The sequence below is a fragment of the Notamacropus eugenii genome, chromosome 5 (assembly GCF_028372415.1).
Source record: "Notamacropus eugenii isolate mMacEug1 chromosome 5, mMacEug1.pri_v2, whole genome shotgun sequence".
In the NCBI taxonomy this organism is placed as follows: domain Eukaryota; kingdom Metazoa; phylum Chordata; class Mammalia; order Diprotodontia; family Macropodidae; genus Notamacropus; species Notamacropus eugenii.
The window spans coordinates 92,201,923-92,215,399 of NC_092876.1; the positions used below are offsets into that span (position 1 = coordinate 92,201,923).

The 13,477-nt window shown below is 35.9% G+C and overlaps 1 protein-coding gene across 1 annotated transcript; it reads right to left on the bottom strand.

Moving 5' to 3' along the window:
* Nucleotides 1-10,637: 10,637 nt before the first annotated feature.
* Nucleotides 10,638-11,591, bottom strand: LOC140508760 (olfactory receptor 51G2-like). Its single transcript, XM_072616636.1, has one exon. It carries the CDS (start codon nucleotides 11,589-11,591, stop codon nucleotides 10,638-10,640), a length of 954 nt encoding a protein of 317 aa, XP_072472737.1.
* Nucleotides 11,592-13,477: the final 1,886 nt, after the last annotated feature.

Genomic DNA, 13,477 nt, shown 5'->3' on the forward strand with positions numbered 1-13,477 from the left:
CCATGAGAACATATGTCTCCTTTAAAAACTTTATATATAATTATCCTGATTATGCATGCATATTGTTACATGGAATGGAGATAAATGTTTTCCTATAATTTATTTCAGATTATCACCTCTTGAGGTTGAGGGAAGCTCTCTCTGTATATTAATCCATTCTATTCTGGTTAAGATGATGGTGCCTGAGAGCATTACTTGGCTTTCTGTATTGTGACTTAAAATATGGAATTGCTGACCAAGGAAGGAGAGCTAAACAAGAATATCTTTGCTTGGAGTCTTACAAAGTTAACAAGAAGTATTGAATATGAATATAACAGGAAGAAATCTTCCTATATAAAATCTACCAAGATAAATACTATAGAGAGTATAAAAGATGTGAAAAGAAAAAATTATAGTAGAATGTCTGAGAATTTATTTTTCCAGAAGAATCTCACTGATTATTTTTTTTGTTCCCTTTTGTACCATGAAGGCAACTTCAACAATGATGGAAGATGGGCCACAAGAGAATCCAGTAATTAATGAATTGGGGGTGAGGGAGAGACAGACGAGAGAGAGAGAGAGAGAGAGAGAGAGAGAGAGAGAGAGAGAGAGAGAGAAGAGAAGAGAAGAGAAGAGAAGAGAAGAGAAGAGAAGAGAAGAGAAGAGAAGAGAAGAGAAGAGAAGATATAAGAAGTCAGAAGTTATAATGAAGGTATGAGAGGTAGCAGGGCCAGATTTGAAGGAAAGCAAATGGTTAGGGCTTGGAGTCTCCATTTCACTTCATTTATCATTACTTTGATTATTCAGTGAACATTTATTAAATAGCAATTGTGTACATAGCACTGTGCTAAATTTTAGAGAAAATATAGTGGTAGATAACACAATGGACCCTGATCTCATGATCCTTACAGTCTGGTAAGAAAAGGACAAAAACAAAGATAATTATTATTACTACTACTAGTAATAATAAAATATATACCAAATTTAAGCAATTTTTGGATTGACCACACTTCACTTGTAGGTCACCTCTCACTCTTTCACTCGACTTGGTCCCACATTTAATCTTGTCATTTTGAGGTAGACAATCATCCAGGATTTATGTTTTGTTATTTTATCATTAATGAACAAATTTGCAGCACCTTTTTCATTTGTTCATTTTTATTTCATTTTCACTTGAACCCCATCTCAATTTTTATTATAAACTAGAAAAAACTTCCTGTCCTAATAGTATTCTATCTACATATTAAATTCTTTAATCTCTTGTGATGAAAAATTACATTTGCTAAATATATACCTTAACAACATATGAAATAAAAATGAGATAAAGACATAAGTTTTCACAATATTTTACCTGTACAAAAGATCACATTCAGAGTTATCTTTACCCCTTAGTATAAGAGCAAATGGATTCATTCACTTCTAGAAATATAATTACATGATTTCAGTTCATTCAAGATACCAGTTAAAGTCTCTTAAGAATACTCCTGTTTCTCCTCAGGAATTAAATTTATCCTCTCTCAGGAAATAAGTTACCTAAATCCTTTATTTCACACCTCTTCAGCCATCATTAGGAACTTTCCAAAATATACTATACATTGTCAATTTTTCACAGACTCTAAGTAGAGCTATTGATATTTATCACCCAATCAAAATTCTGGTAGCTACTGTCTACAGACACCCAGACTACTCTCTTTCCTCTATCAATTTGGTTCTTTACTCATAATTCTTCTTTCCTCCCTACCTCCTGCCCTCATGCTAGGAAACTTCAACATAACCTATTTACTTTTTTTCTAAAACTCCCTAACTATGCAGTGCCTCAGCCTATTCACTTCCTTTACTCTCCGTCAGCCTGACAGAAATGTGAGCATACCCTTGATCTTGCCATCACTTACAAATATACCACCTCCATGTATGAGACTGAGTAAATTCCCTTGTCTGACTATGATCTATTGGCTTTTTACCTCCCCATCTGTTTTCCCTTACAAAATTCTACTTTTCATCCACACTGTAACCTTGGATCATTTGACTCTTAAATTCTCTCCCTAATATCTTCATTATATTAGTCACTTTCTCTTTTCCCCATCTTGACTCCCTTGACTCCGTATTGTTGCCTCCTCTTTTGAATCTTTAACTTCCCTCATCATCCTGCCAAACCCCACCCCTGGATCATTGCAACCATTTACTTCTTTTGTTCCTTTTACATTATGCTGCATAATGAAGGTGGAGAAAATTGTGTAAACATTCTGCCTGGGTTCATATATAAATTTATATTATACAATCTCAACTTGCCCCCCCCCCCCCCCCGCATCTAGTTGGTATAGATAAACTAGACAGCACTAAGAATAGTACTATTAGGATTGAAAGTTTTTTTTCTATTTTATTTAATAAAAAATTGAGATGGAGTTCAAGTGAAAATGAAATAAAAATGAGCAAATAAAAAATGGCTGCAAATTTGTTCATTAATGATAAAATAACAAAACATAAATCCTGGATGATTCTCTAACTCAAAATGGCAAGATTAAATATGGGACCAAGTCAAATGAGAGAGTGAGGGGTGACCTAAAAGTGAAGTGTGGTCAATCCAAAAATTGTTTGAATATGGTATGTGTTTTATTATAATTATTATTAATAATAATTATCTTTGTTTTTGTCCTCTTACCAGACTGTAAGGATCACAAGATCAGTGTCTGTTGTGTTACCTAGTATTGTATTTTCTCTAAAACTTAGCACAATGCTATGTACACAATTGGTATTTAATAAATGTTCATTGAATAAACAAAGTAATGCCTCAATGCCAGAGAATTTGATCTGTCTAGCCATAGCCTTCGTTTCCAACTAGGCTCAATTTGGAACCTGAATTCCCTATCCTTCCGCAGGAACCACATTCCATTCTCTATAGCAGAAAGAGTACACATGTTAATCAATTCACTGTTGCTCTTGCACATTTGTATCAATTAACCAATTTCCTTTCGTTGTTGTCATCTAGTTGTTTTTGGTCAGGGTATTCAGTGGGGAACTCCCTTTCAAGAGTAATTCCTTAGCTGATGATTTCCTCCTAGATACCATTGAAAAGAAAAGTTGAATTCAAATCAGTTCAACAATTCAATAAACAGAGAAGCAGAGATAAAATCCTGGAGTAAAGGTAGAAACTCTCCTGAGTTCTTCCACAAACTCTTCCAAATACCTTTTAATAATGACTAAACAAATTCTCGAGTGTCAGAAGCCACAGGAAGGAGGAGTGAAACAATTTTGAACTCCAAGACAACTTAGAAGGTTGGCAAGAAAAGTTCTGTTGCACCAGGGCGAAAGAGGAGCACAGTCTAGTGCAGGCACTGGCACTGTAGACCAGGCTTTAGCAAACCTGAAGCAAGGCTCAGGGTAACTGAATCAGTGACAGCTGTGTCTATTTCCAAGCTTCTTAACCACAAATGATAAGGGTATTGGACAATGGGTAAGAAAATGATTTACAAGCGTCCCTTTGTTAGCACTGGAGGAAGGACCCTATTGCATTGCCTATATAGGGATCTGAGTCTCAGTCCTCGGTCTCAGTCCCAGGGCAGGAAGGAACACTAGCACAGAAGAGCTTGTAGCTACAGGAGACCCAGGTCCCTGGGCACACTACCACAGTTGAAAAGAATGTTTGTGATAGCTCACAAACCAGTATACAATACAGAAGAAAAGTAAATACCTCTTACTAGACCATACCACCTTGGAAGAGCCAGAAACTTAAAAGTATCCAGAATTACCTCTGAAAACAGTTGCAAAAAAGATAAAGAACCGGAAGGTTGGAACAATGCCCCCTCCACTTGGGAAGTGGAGCCCCACTTTAGCATAGAGTTAAAAATCAAGAAATAGGTGGAAAATAAGTAAACAACAGAAAAAAAAAACTGACCATAGAAAGTTACCACAGTGACAAGGAGGATCAATACACACACTGAGACAACAACTAAGTCAAAATTCCTGTATTCAAAGCCTCAAAGAAAAATGCCAATTGTTCTCAGACCATGGAAGAGCTCAAAAAGAATTTTAAAAATCAAGTAAGAGAAGTAGAAGGAAAAATGGGAAGAGGAAAGAGAGTGATGCAAGAAAATCATGGAAAATGAGTCACCGATTTGGTAAAAGAGGCACAAAACAATACCGAAGAAAATAACACCTTAAAAAAAAATAGGCCAAATGATTAAAGAGACAAAAAAGCAAAAAAAGAAAATATCTATAAAAGCAGAATTGGTCAGATAGAAAAAGATATATAAAAATTCACTGAAGAGAACTCCTTAAAAAAGTTGACTTGGCCAAATAAAAAAGGTGGCACGAAATGTTACTGAAGAAAATAATTCTTTAGAAATTACAATTGAAAAATGGAAACATATTAATTACATTAAAAAAGAAAAAAACATTGTAAACTCAAATATTAAAACAAATACAAAATAAGAAACAAAAAACATTGTTATGTGCACAACTGAATTCAAGAGGGTTCAAAATATGCAGCAAGAAATTAACATTTCAAGAAAGTCTGTGTAATAAATACTAAAAAAAGAAGCTACAATTGAGCAAGTTAAAGCTAATGACTTTATGATACATCAAGAAACAATAAAAAATCAAAAGAATGAAAAAAATAGAAGACAATGTGAAACATCTCGTTGGAAAAACAACTGACCTGGAAAATACATCCAGGAGAGATACTTTGAGAATTATTGTACTACCTGAAAGTCATGATGAAAAGAAGAGCTTAGACATTATCTTTCAAGAAATTATCAAGGAAAGGTGCCTGATGTTCTAGAACCAGAGGGTGAAATAGAAATTGAAAAATTTCATTGATCACCTCCTGAAAGATATCCCAGAATGAAAATTCCAGAAATATTGTAGACAAATTCTAGACATTCTAAATCAAGGAGAAAATAATGCAAGTATGCATTATTTACATAATGCATATTATATAATGCAATAAGAAACAATTTACATATCATGGAGCCAGAGTTAGGGTAACACAAGATTAAACAGTTTCTACATTAAAAGATCAGATGGTTTAGAATGATATTCTGGAGGGCAAAGGAGGTAGAGTTACAAGCAAGAATCACCTACCCAGCAAAACTCAGCATAATTCTTCAGGGGAAAGTGGATTTTCAATCAAATAGATGACTTCCAAGCATTTCTGCTGTAAAGACCAGAACTGAATGGAAATTTTGACTTTAAAATACAAGATGCAAAAGAAACATAAAAAAACAAACAGTAAAGAAAAATTAAAAGGAATTTTATGAGATTATACTGTTTAGATTCCTATATGGGAAAATAATATGCATAACTCGTTAAAACTTTTCATTTATTAGGGCATTTAGGAGAGAGTATACATAGATAGAAAGCACAGGTGTGAGTTAAGTGTGATGGTATGATTATCTAAAAAGAAATGAGAAAGAAGAATGCAGTGGGAAAAGGAAAAGGAAGAATTAGAATGGGACAAAGTATCTGACATAAAACATCCCTAAAAGAAATTTCATAGCAGAGGGGAAAATAGACAAAGTGGGGAATGGATCATATGAACTTTACTCTCATCAGAATTGACTCAAGAGGGAATAATACACAAATTCGTTAAGATATAGAAATCTCTTACTATATTGAAAGATAGAAAGGAAGGAGATAAGAGAAGGGAGGGCTGATAGAAAGGAGGGAGGTAAATGTCAGAAACAAAACACTTTTAAGAATGGATATGATAAAAGGAAAGAGAGTAGGATAAATGGGGAAAATAAGATTTAGGAAAATACATAGTTGGTAATCAATACAGTGAAAAAATATTATAGCGAGTTTCTCTGATAAAGATTTCATTTCTTAAACAGAGAAGATTGAGTCAAATTTATAGAAATAAGATTCATTACTCAATCCATAAATGTCAAAGCACATGAAGAGTCAGTTTTCAAAGTAATCAAAGCTATCTATAGTCATATAAAAATGTTCTAAATCACTATTGATGAGAGATATTCAAATTAAAATATCTCTGAGCTACTACCTCATACCTGTCAGATGAGCTAATATGACAGAAAGGAAAAATGACAAAAATTGGGGGGATTGTGATGGCAATCAAAATAGAATCTCTTGCTGTTTTTATTTTAGTATAATCAAGTGCCTCTGATTGAATCTTGATTTTATAAATCAAGAGTCTTTATAAGGAGTAAAGTACAGAAACAAGAGTTTCTTTAAATAGAAACACTGTATATATTTGTACTGTTAATTATTTTAATGTGATTAAAGACCTCTCTCACTCACTGATGGATCTGGATTTGTTTTGTAGGAGGGTGCCAAGTACTTTTTAATTTTCTATTGAGGCACTGGGGAAGGGTTGTGATTCCCTCTGGCTCTAAAAAAGGTATACATACTCTGAGTTGAAGTTTTACTTTGAGGCTTAGTTTTTGGTGAGAAGATTTGAGTTCCAGATGAGGATTCTGGAAAGCTGCTAAGGACTCTCCCTCCCTCCTTCCCTCCTTCCCTCCTCCCCTCTACCCCCCAGCTCTGAGAGCCCAGATGTCATGCTTCCCTCTCTGGTAATTATGGTCAGACAGCTCTACCTGTATGTTGAATCATAGTCAGGCAGAGGAAGCCATATCTGTTGATTGTTTTGGGGTTTACTGACTGGAAGTGTTTGTTTGGCCAGATGAGAACTCTGGGAAGCTGCTAAGGAGCCCCCCAGATTTGAGAATCCAGTTGTTGCATTTCTCTCTCTGGTAACTATGGTCAGACAGTTTGGGTTCAATTGTCTGTTGAATTCAGTCAGAGAAAGCCATGTCTGTTGATCTTTTGATTTCTCTGTATTTTCTTTGAAATTCAGGGTGCTGACTCCCTAAGCTAACTGAATGATATGTATATCATTCATAAGCACTTGTCATTCCTTTAAACAAGTAAAAATATACTTGCTTAAAGGAATGACAAGTGCTTGATTAAAGTGATTGTTAACCCCTAAAAAGTTGTTTTCCTCTTTTGAATGCAGATCTAAGAACCCATGAGAACATCCCTACACCCCATGCATGTTTGGGTGCTTACTGCTACAGGGATGTGGGAAAATTAAAACACTAATGTTCTATTGATGAAGTTGTACACTGATTCAACCATTCTGGAGAACAATTTGGAACTGCCAAAAGGGCTATGAAACCATGCATACCATTTGATCATGCAATACCACCACTAGTTCTGCATCCCAAAAAGATTTTTTAAAAAAGAAAAGGATCTATGTGTACAAATATAATTATAACATCTCTTTTAGTGGTGACAAAGAATTGTGAATTGAGGGGATATCCATCAGTTGGGGAATGACTCAACAAGCTGTATATGATTGTGATGGAATACTACTGTGCTTTAAAAAATAATGATCAGGATGTTTTCAGAAAAATCTTGAAAGACTAACATGAACTGATGCAAAGTGAAATGAGCATAACCAAGAGAACATTGTACACAGTAACAGCATATGATGATCTACTATAGTTATTCTTAGCAATGCAATCATCCAAAATAATTCTTTAGGACTTAGGATGAAATGTGCCTTCAATTTCCAGAGAAAAAACTGGTAGTCTGAAGGCCGATCAAAGATACTTTATCTTTCTTTATTTTTCTTGGGTTTTTTTTTGTCTGTCTTTTGCTTTACAGAATGACTTACATGGAAAGGTGTTTTACATGACTACATATGTATAAACTATGTCAAATTGCTTGCCTTCTCAATGAGGGGGAGGGGAGAATTTTGAACACAAAATTTGAAAAAAAATGTTAAAATTGTTTTTGTATGTAGCTTGTGGAAATTAAATATTAAATAAGATTGAAAATGGAGAAAATATCTATTTCTACAAAAAATATACATGGCAGCTCTTTGTAATGGCTAAGATCTAGAAATCAAGGGGATGTCCATAAATTGGGGAATGACTGAAGTGTCATATATGATTGTGATATAATATTGTACTATAAGAAATGACAAGCAGGATAATTTCAGAAAAAAATCTGGCAAGATTTACATAAACAGATGTAGAGTGAAGTGAGAGGAATCAGAAGAACATTGTACACAATAACACCAATGCTCTTTGATGAAAACTTATAAGTGACTTAGGTATTCTTAGCAATGCAGTGATCCAAGACAATCCCAAAACACTCATAATGAAACATGCTATTTGCCTCTAGAGAAAAAACTCATATTGTCTGAATAAAAACTGAAATATTATTTTCCACTTCCTTTTTTTCTTGCATTGTTTCCTTATAATTAGATTCTTCTTATGCAAAATGACTAATATGGAAACGTTTTACATGATTGTACATGTATAACTTATGCTGAATTGGTTATTTTCTCAGGGAGAAGAGAAGAAAAAAGACAAGGAAGGAAGGAGGATAGAATTTGGAATTTAACACATTTTTAAATGTTAAAAATTGCTTTAATGTGTAATTTGGAAAATACAAAATATTAAAAAAGGAAAAATAAAATGGTTCAAAAAGAATCTATTAAGCACCACCTATGTGTAGGGCATTATCCTAGATGCTAGATATACAAAGAAAAGACCGACAAATTGTGATGCTTCAAGGACCTTACATTAGTGTTACAAGGTAACACTATTGACATAGGTAAAGAAATACAAAACAATTTGAGCATGGAGTAAGCAGTAAGAACTTGGGGGATCAGAAATAAAATCTAATAAGTTACACTAAGTCAGAAGGAAAGGAAGAAAGAAGAAGCAAGGAAGAAGCAGGCTTCTAAGAGTGGAAGTGAAGAGGGAGGAGTTTCTAGGCAAGACCAATGGGTCATCCAAAGGCAGAGAAACAAGAGTTGGAATATTGAGTTCAGGGAAGAACATGTGGTCTTGTTTCATAGTAAAAGTAGAATGTATCAGGTAGAGTATCATAGCTTTTTAGAAAAGTAAATTGAAATCCAAATGTGATGATCTTTAAAAATCAAGGTAAGGAGTTAATATTTTATCTTAGAGACAATAAGGAACCACTTGAAAATTCTTGAACAAGGGAACAACATGATCATATCTCAACTTTCTAAAGACTGTTTTGGCAGTGGCATAGAAGATTGACTGGAAAGGAGAGATATTGAAAGCAGCGGGGAAAAACAACTAAATATGTGAATATTGATAAGATTAGGACAGCTACGTGGTACAGCGGATGGAACTCTGGCTGAGTAGTTAGAAAGACTTGAGTTCTAATATTACCTCAGGTACTTCCTAACTATGTGACCCTGGTCAAGTTACTTAACCTTGTCTGCCTCAGTTTCCTCAGTGTAACATGAGCTGGAGAAGGAAATGGGAAACCATAGCACTATATTTACCAAAAACTGAAATGGAGTCAGGAAGAATCAGACACAACTGAAACGACTGAAAAACAACAAAAGAGATATTATCTAAATGAGGACCTAAGTTAGAACCCTCTGTGAGTGGAGGGGAAGGATCTATGTGAGATATGTTGTGGAGGCAAATTAAACAAGATTTGACAACTATTTGAACATAAGAGGCCTGAAGGAAGGTCAAAGAAAAAGAAGGTTCTTCACAGGAAAGGGATAACATTTCATTAGATGACTAGCACATGGGACAGCAAGACGCCTGTTCCTCCATGAGGAAGTTTTTATTCCAGCAGCAGAAAAATGAAAACAGGGGAACAATATATAGATAATTGACTATTTAAAGTTGACTTAATTCATCTCAGTTAGAGCAATCAAATGATCACAAACAGTTTTAATGTAGGATGGTGACTGATGAACTGGCTAAGTAAGTGAAATTGTGTGGGTGTTATTTTGTTTTTGTCCCAGTGTCAATAGCCAGGAGGCTTCCTTTCTGCAAAAAATTTTCAATAGGATCACAGATTTGGACATGAAAGGGACCATATGCAATCCAGAGAAATTAAATGACTCTGCCATGATCAGCCATTTAGAAAATGGAAGATCAAAGATTCCTGCTGATTTCTGCTGCCTCTAAATCCAGCACACTTTCCATTGTAACTGCTCACATCCTGATAATAATATCTGCTGCTTTTCTTGAGTTCCAGAAACCCTATTAGAAGCAAATGTTTTGCCATTACCCAACATAATTGCTCCAGAATCTTTCATCCACTCTATACCGCCCTAACCTAGCTAGGTGCAATCTCTCTTGGCTTAACAGAATTAAAATCATATAACTTTGTATTCAATTTATGATCACAAAGCACTACAGCTTAACTTGACCTCAAAAGGCACCAAATCCAATTTCCTGATGCATGAATGAATCTTCTTGCTAATGTCCCCTGATGTTTTATATAATCCTATATTACTACATGGATTAATGATCATAAGGGAAACAACAGAGAGCTAGAAAGATCAAGGCAAACCAACCACACAAAACAATAAAGCAGGAAGAATGACTATTTCATTCTTCTCATCACTGAATTGTAGACTCTTAGGAGTTTGAAGAAACATCAGGGGGCCTTTAGTTAAATCTCTCAATCATTCAAGAAGTGGGCTACATTAACCAGAACACAGGATGTGCATTCAGAAGACCTGGGATCATATTCAACCTCTGATGCTTTCTCTTTGTGTGACTTCAGTCAAGCAATTGAACTTCCTTAGGCTTAAGTTTCTTCATCCCTTCAGTCTATTAATGCAATGATCAGATAATCTTGGCATAAAGAAAACTCTTGCCCTTACAAGGGCACTTTATAAATGTTACTTAGGACTCTTCTGGTCTCTTTCTATGAAAGATCCTAATGATCCTATCTCGGATTTGCTTGGTCTTCAGCACATAGACGATGGGGTTCATCACAGGGGGGATGAGGAAGTGCATGTTAGCCATGAGTACATACACATGGGAAGGAAGCTTTGGCCCAAACCTGTGCAGCATGGACAGGCAGATCATGGGAGTGAAGAAAAGAATCACAGCACAGACATGGGAGATACAGGTATTGAGGGCCTTGAGGCGTCCCCCATGGGATGTGATGCTTAGCACAGTCTTTAGGATCAGGACATAAGAGAGGAGAATGAGAAGGAAGTCAAGGCCCATGGTGGAGAGGACAACAAACAGGCCAAAGATGCTGTTTATCCTGGTATTTGAGCAGGAGAGTTTGATGATATCTGGATGTAGGCAGTATGAGTGAGAGAGCACATTGGAACGACAGAAGTGAAGCCTCCTCAACAAGATGGGAAGAGGGACTTGCACTGCAACTGTTCGTATCAAAATGGCCAGCCCAATCTTCAAGATCACCCTACTGGTAAGGATGGAGGCATAGTGCAAGGGTTTGGAAATGGCTATGATGCGGTCAAAGGCCATGGCCAGAATCACAGCTGACTCAAAATCCTGGAAGGTATGGATAAAGAACATCTGGATGAAACAGGCAGGGAAACTCATTTCCCGGGCCTCCAGCCAGAAGATCCTTAGCATAGTGGCGAACGTGGAGAGGGACAAACCTATATCTGAGGCTGCCAACATTGATAGGAAGAGGTACATAGGAACATGGAGGCTTCTCTCGTTCCAGATAACCAGCATGATGGTGATGTTGCCTGTCAGGGTCAGTAGGAACATGGCAGTAAAGGGAATAGAAAGCCACATATGCATAGCTTCTAGTCCAGGGATTCCTGTCACTAGGAAGGTGGAGAATCTGAACTCTGTTGCATTCAGAAGAGACATCACAGCCACTACGTGTCACTAAATTCTGTATTTGTTTCTCCTGGGAGGGGAAAAAGATAGAATGTTCTTGAGTCACAGGCATTGGAACATGATGCAACAATGTTCAGCCTTGAAAAAGACTGACAAATAAATTAAAATAAGTATTTTAAAATAAAAAAAAAGTATTTATTGATAACCTGCTGGCTCAGAGTCACAGAGTCAGTAACGATCTGAGGATCAAGAGACTGAAGTTGAACTCAGGTCTTCCTAACACCAGACCCAGTGCTCTATCTACTGGGTCACCTACCTGCCTCATGTACTGTTGATTTTGGGAAACAACCAATATTCAAGTGTCCTTTCAAGCAGATATTAATTGACTGTTACCTCCTTGGGGGCAGTTTCATTTATATCTTTGTGTTCCCAGTGCCTGACACATAGTAGTTGTTGAATAAAATCTTAATGACTCATTGATGAGTATGATACAAGACAGAAAATCTATTTTATGATTCTGGAATTTTGAAACTCTAGGAGTGACTTCACCTAATCCCATTCATCATTGGTCATTTCAGTATTGGTCATGAGTTCAACTCCCTAACCCTGACATATCAAGTCAGTATAGATAAGCCTAAAGAATAAATAAATTCGCTCCTTACCAGGAGGAATGTGAATCTCAGTTTCTTCATCTGCTACATTATCTCACAATGCAATTGTGCCAACAGGCAGCTAGGTGGTGCAGAGGATAGAGTTCTGGGCAGGTCTAGAGTCCGGAAGACTCATTTTCCTGAGTTCAAATCTGGCCTCAGACACTTAGTAGCTGTGTGACCCTGGACATATCACTTAATCTTGTTTGCTTCAATTTCCTCATCTGTAACACAAGCTGTGAAAGGAAATGACAAACCATTCCAGTATCTTTGCCAGGAAAACCTCAAATGGTGTCATGAAGAGTCAAATATCTTTGAAATGACTGAAGAACAAATTGTGAGGGAAGTCTTTACAAAGCATGATATAAATTGCTATTAATATTTAATTATTTAGATATTATTAATAATAGCCTATGGATTAACCTGGATCATAACATCACCACCTTAATTGAGCTCCTACTTTCAGTAACTCACAAATCCTGCACAAAGGTGACAAAATAATCCTAAAGCCAAAGTGCAAACATGCCACTCTGCTTTGTAAGAATCTTCAATGACTTCTTATTACCTTTAGTATAATACATATATTTCTCAGCTTTGCATTTCAAGCCCTTCAAAGTTTGGCTTTGACCTCCCTTCTTTAAATGATTTTACATCATTCTCCTGAATATATTCTATGGGCTAACCAAATTGGACTGCCAGCTGGTCCTCAGATTTGGTATGCTATATCCTACCTATGTGATTTTCCATTGTCTGCCCTGTTTTCCCCTTTTGTTTATATTCTAATGCTTAATGCAGTGATTGGCATATAGGAAATCTTTATTAAGTGATAGCTTAGTGACTAAAAACCTGGGTAGAGCTACTCTCTCATATTTACCCTCTTGGTATTCTTAGCAGCTTCAAAGGGGCAACTCAGGTACCACTTCTTACTAGAATCCTGCTTAATGCTCATATTTTGGAGCCCTTTTCTCCCTCAAGTTATGTTGAATTATAACTATTTAAATGTCTTTTACACGTAATTGGAGGAAAACATATTTTAAAATAAATAAATAAATGATAGAGAGATAGATAGATACATAGATAGATAGACAGATGAATCAATGGTATATATCTATAGGAGAATGTAAACTTCTTGATAACAAGGGACTCATTTTTCTTTTGCTCATAGTACCTACTGCTGTAATATGTACATTTAGGGTTTTAGAGTTTCAGATCTATGAATCCATCAGGTTCAGGTACTCTCAATATACAAACTACATCCACTGATGC

Coding starts and splice junctions, on each gene's coding strand:
- LOC140508760 (XM_072616636.1), bottom strand. CDS start 11,591: ATGTCTCTTCTGAATGCAACAGAGTTCAGATTCTCCACCTTCCTAGTG.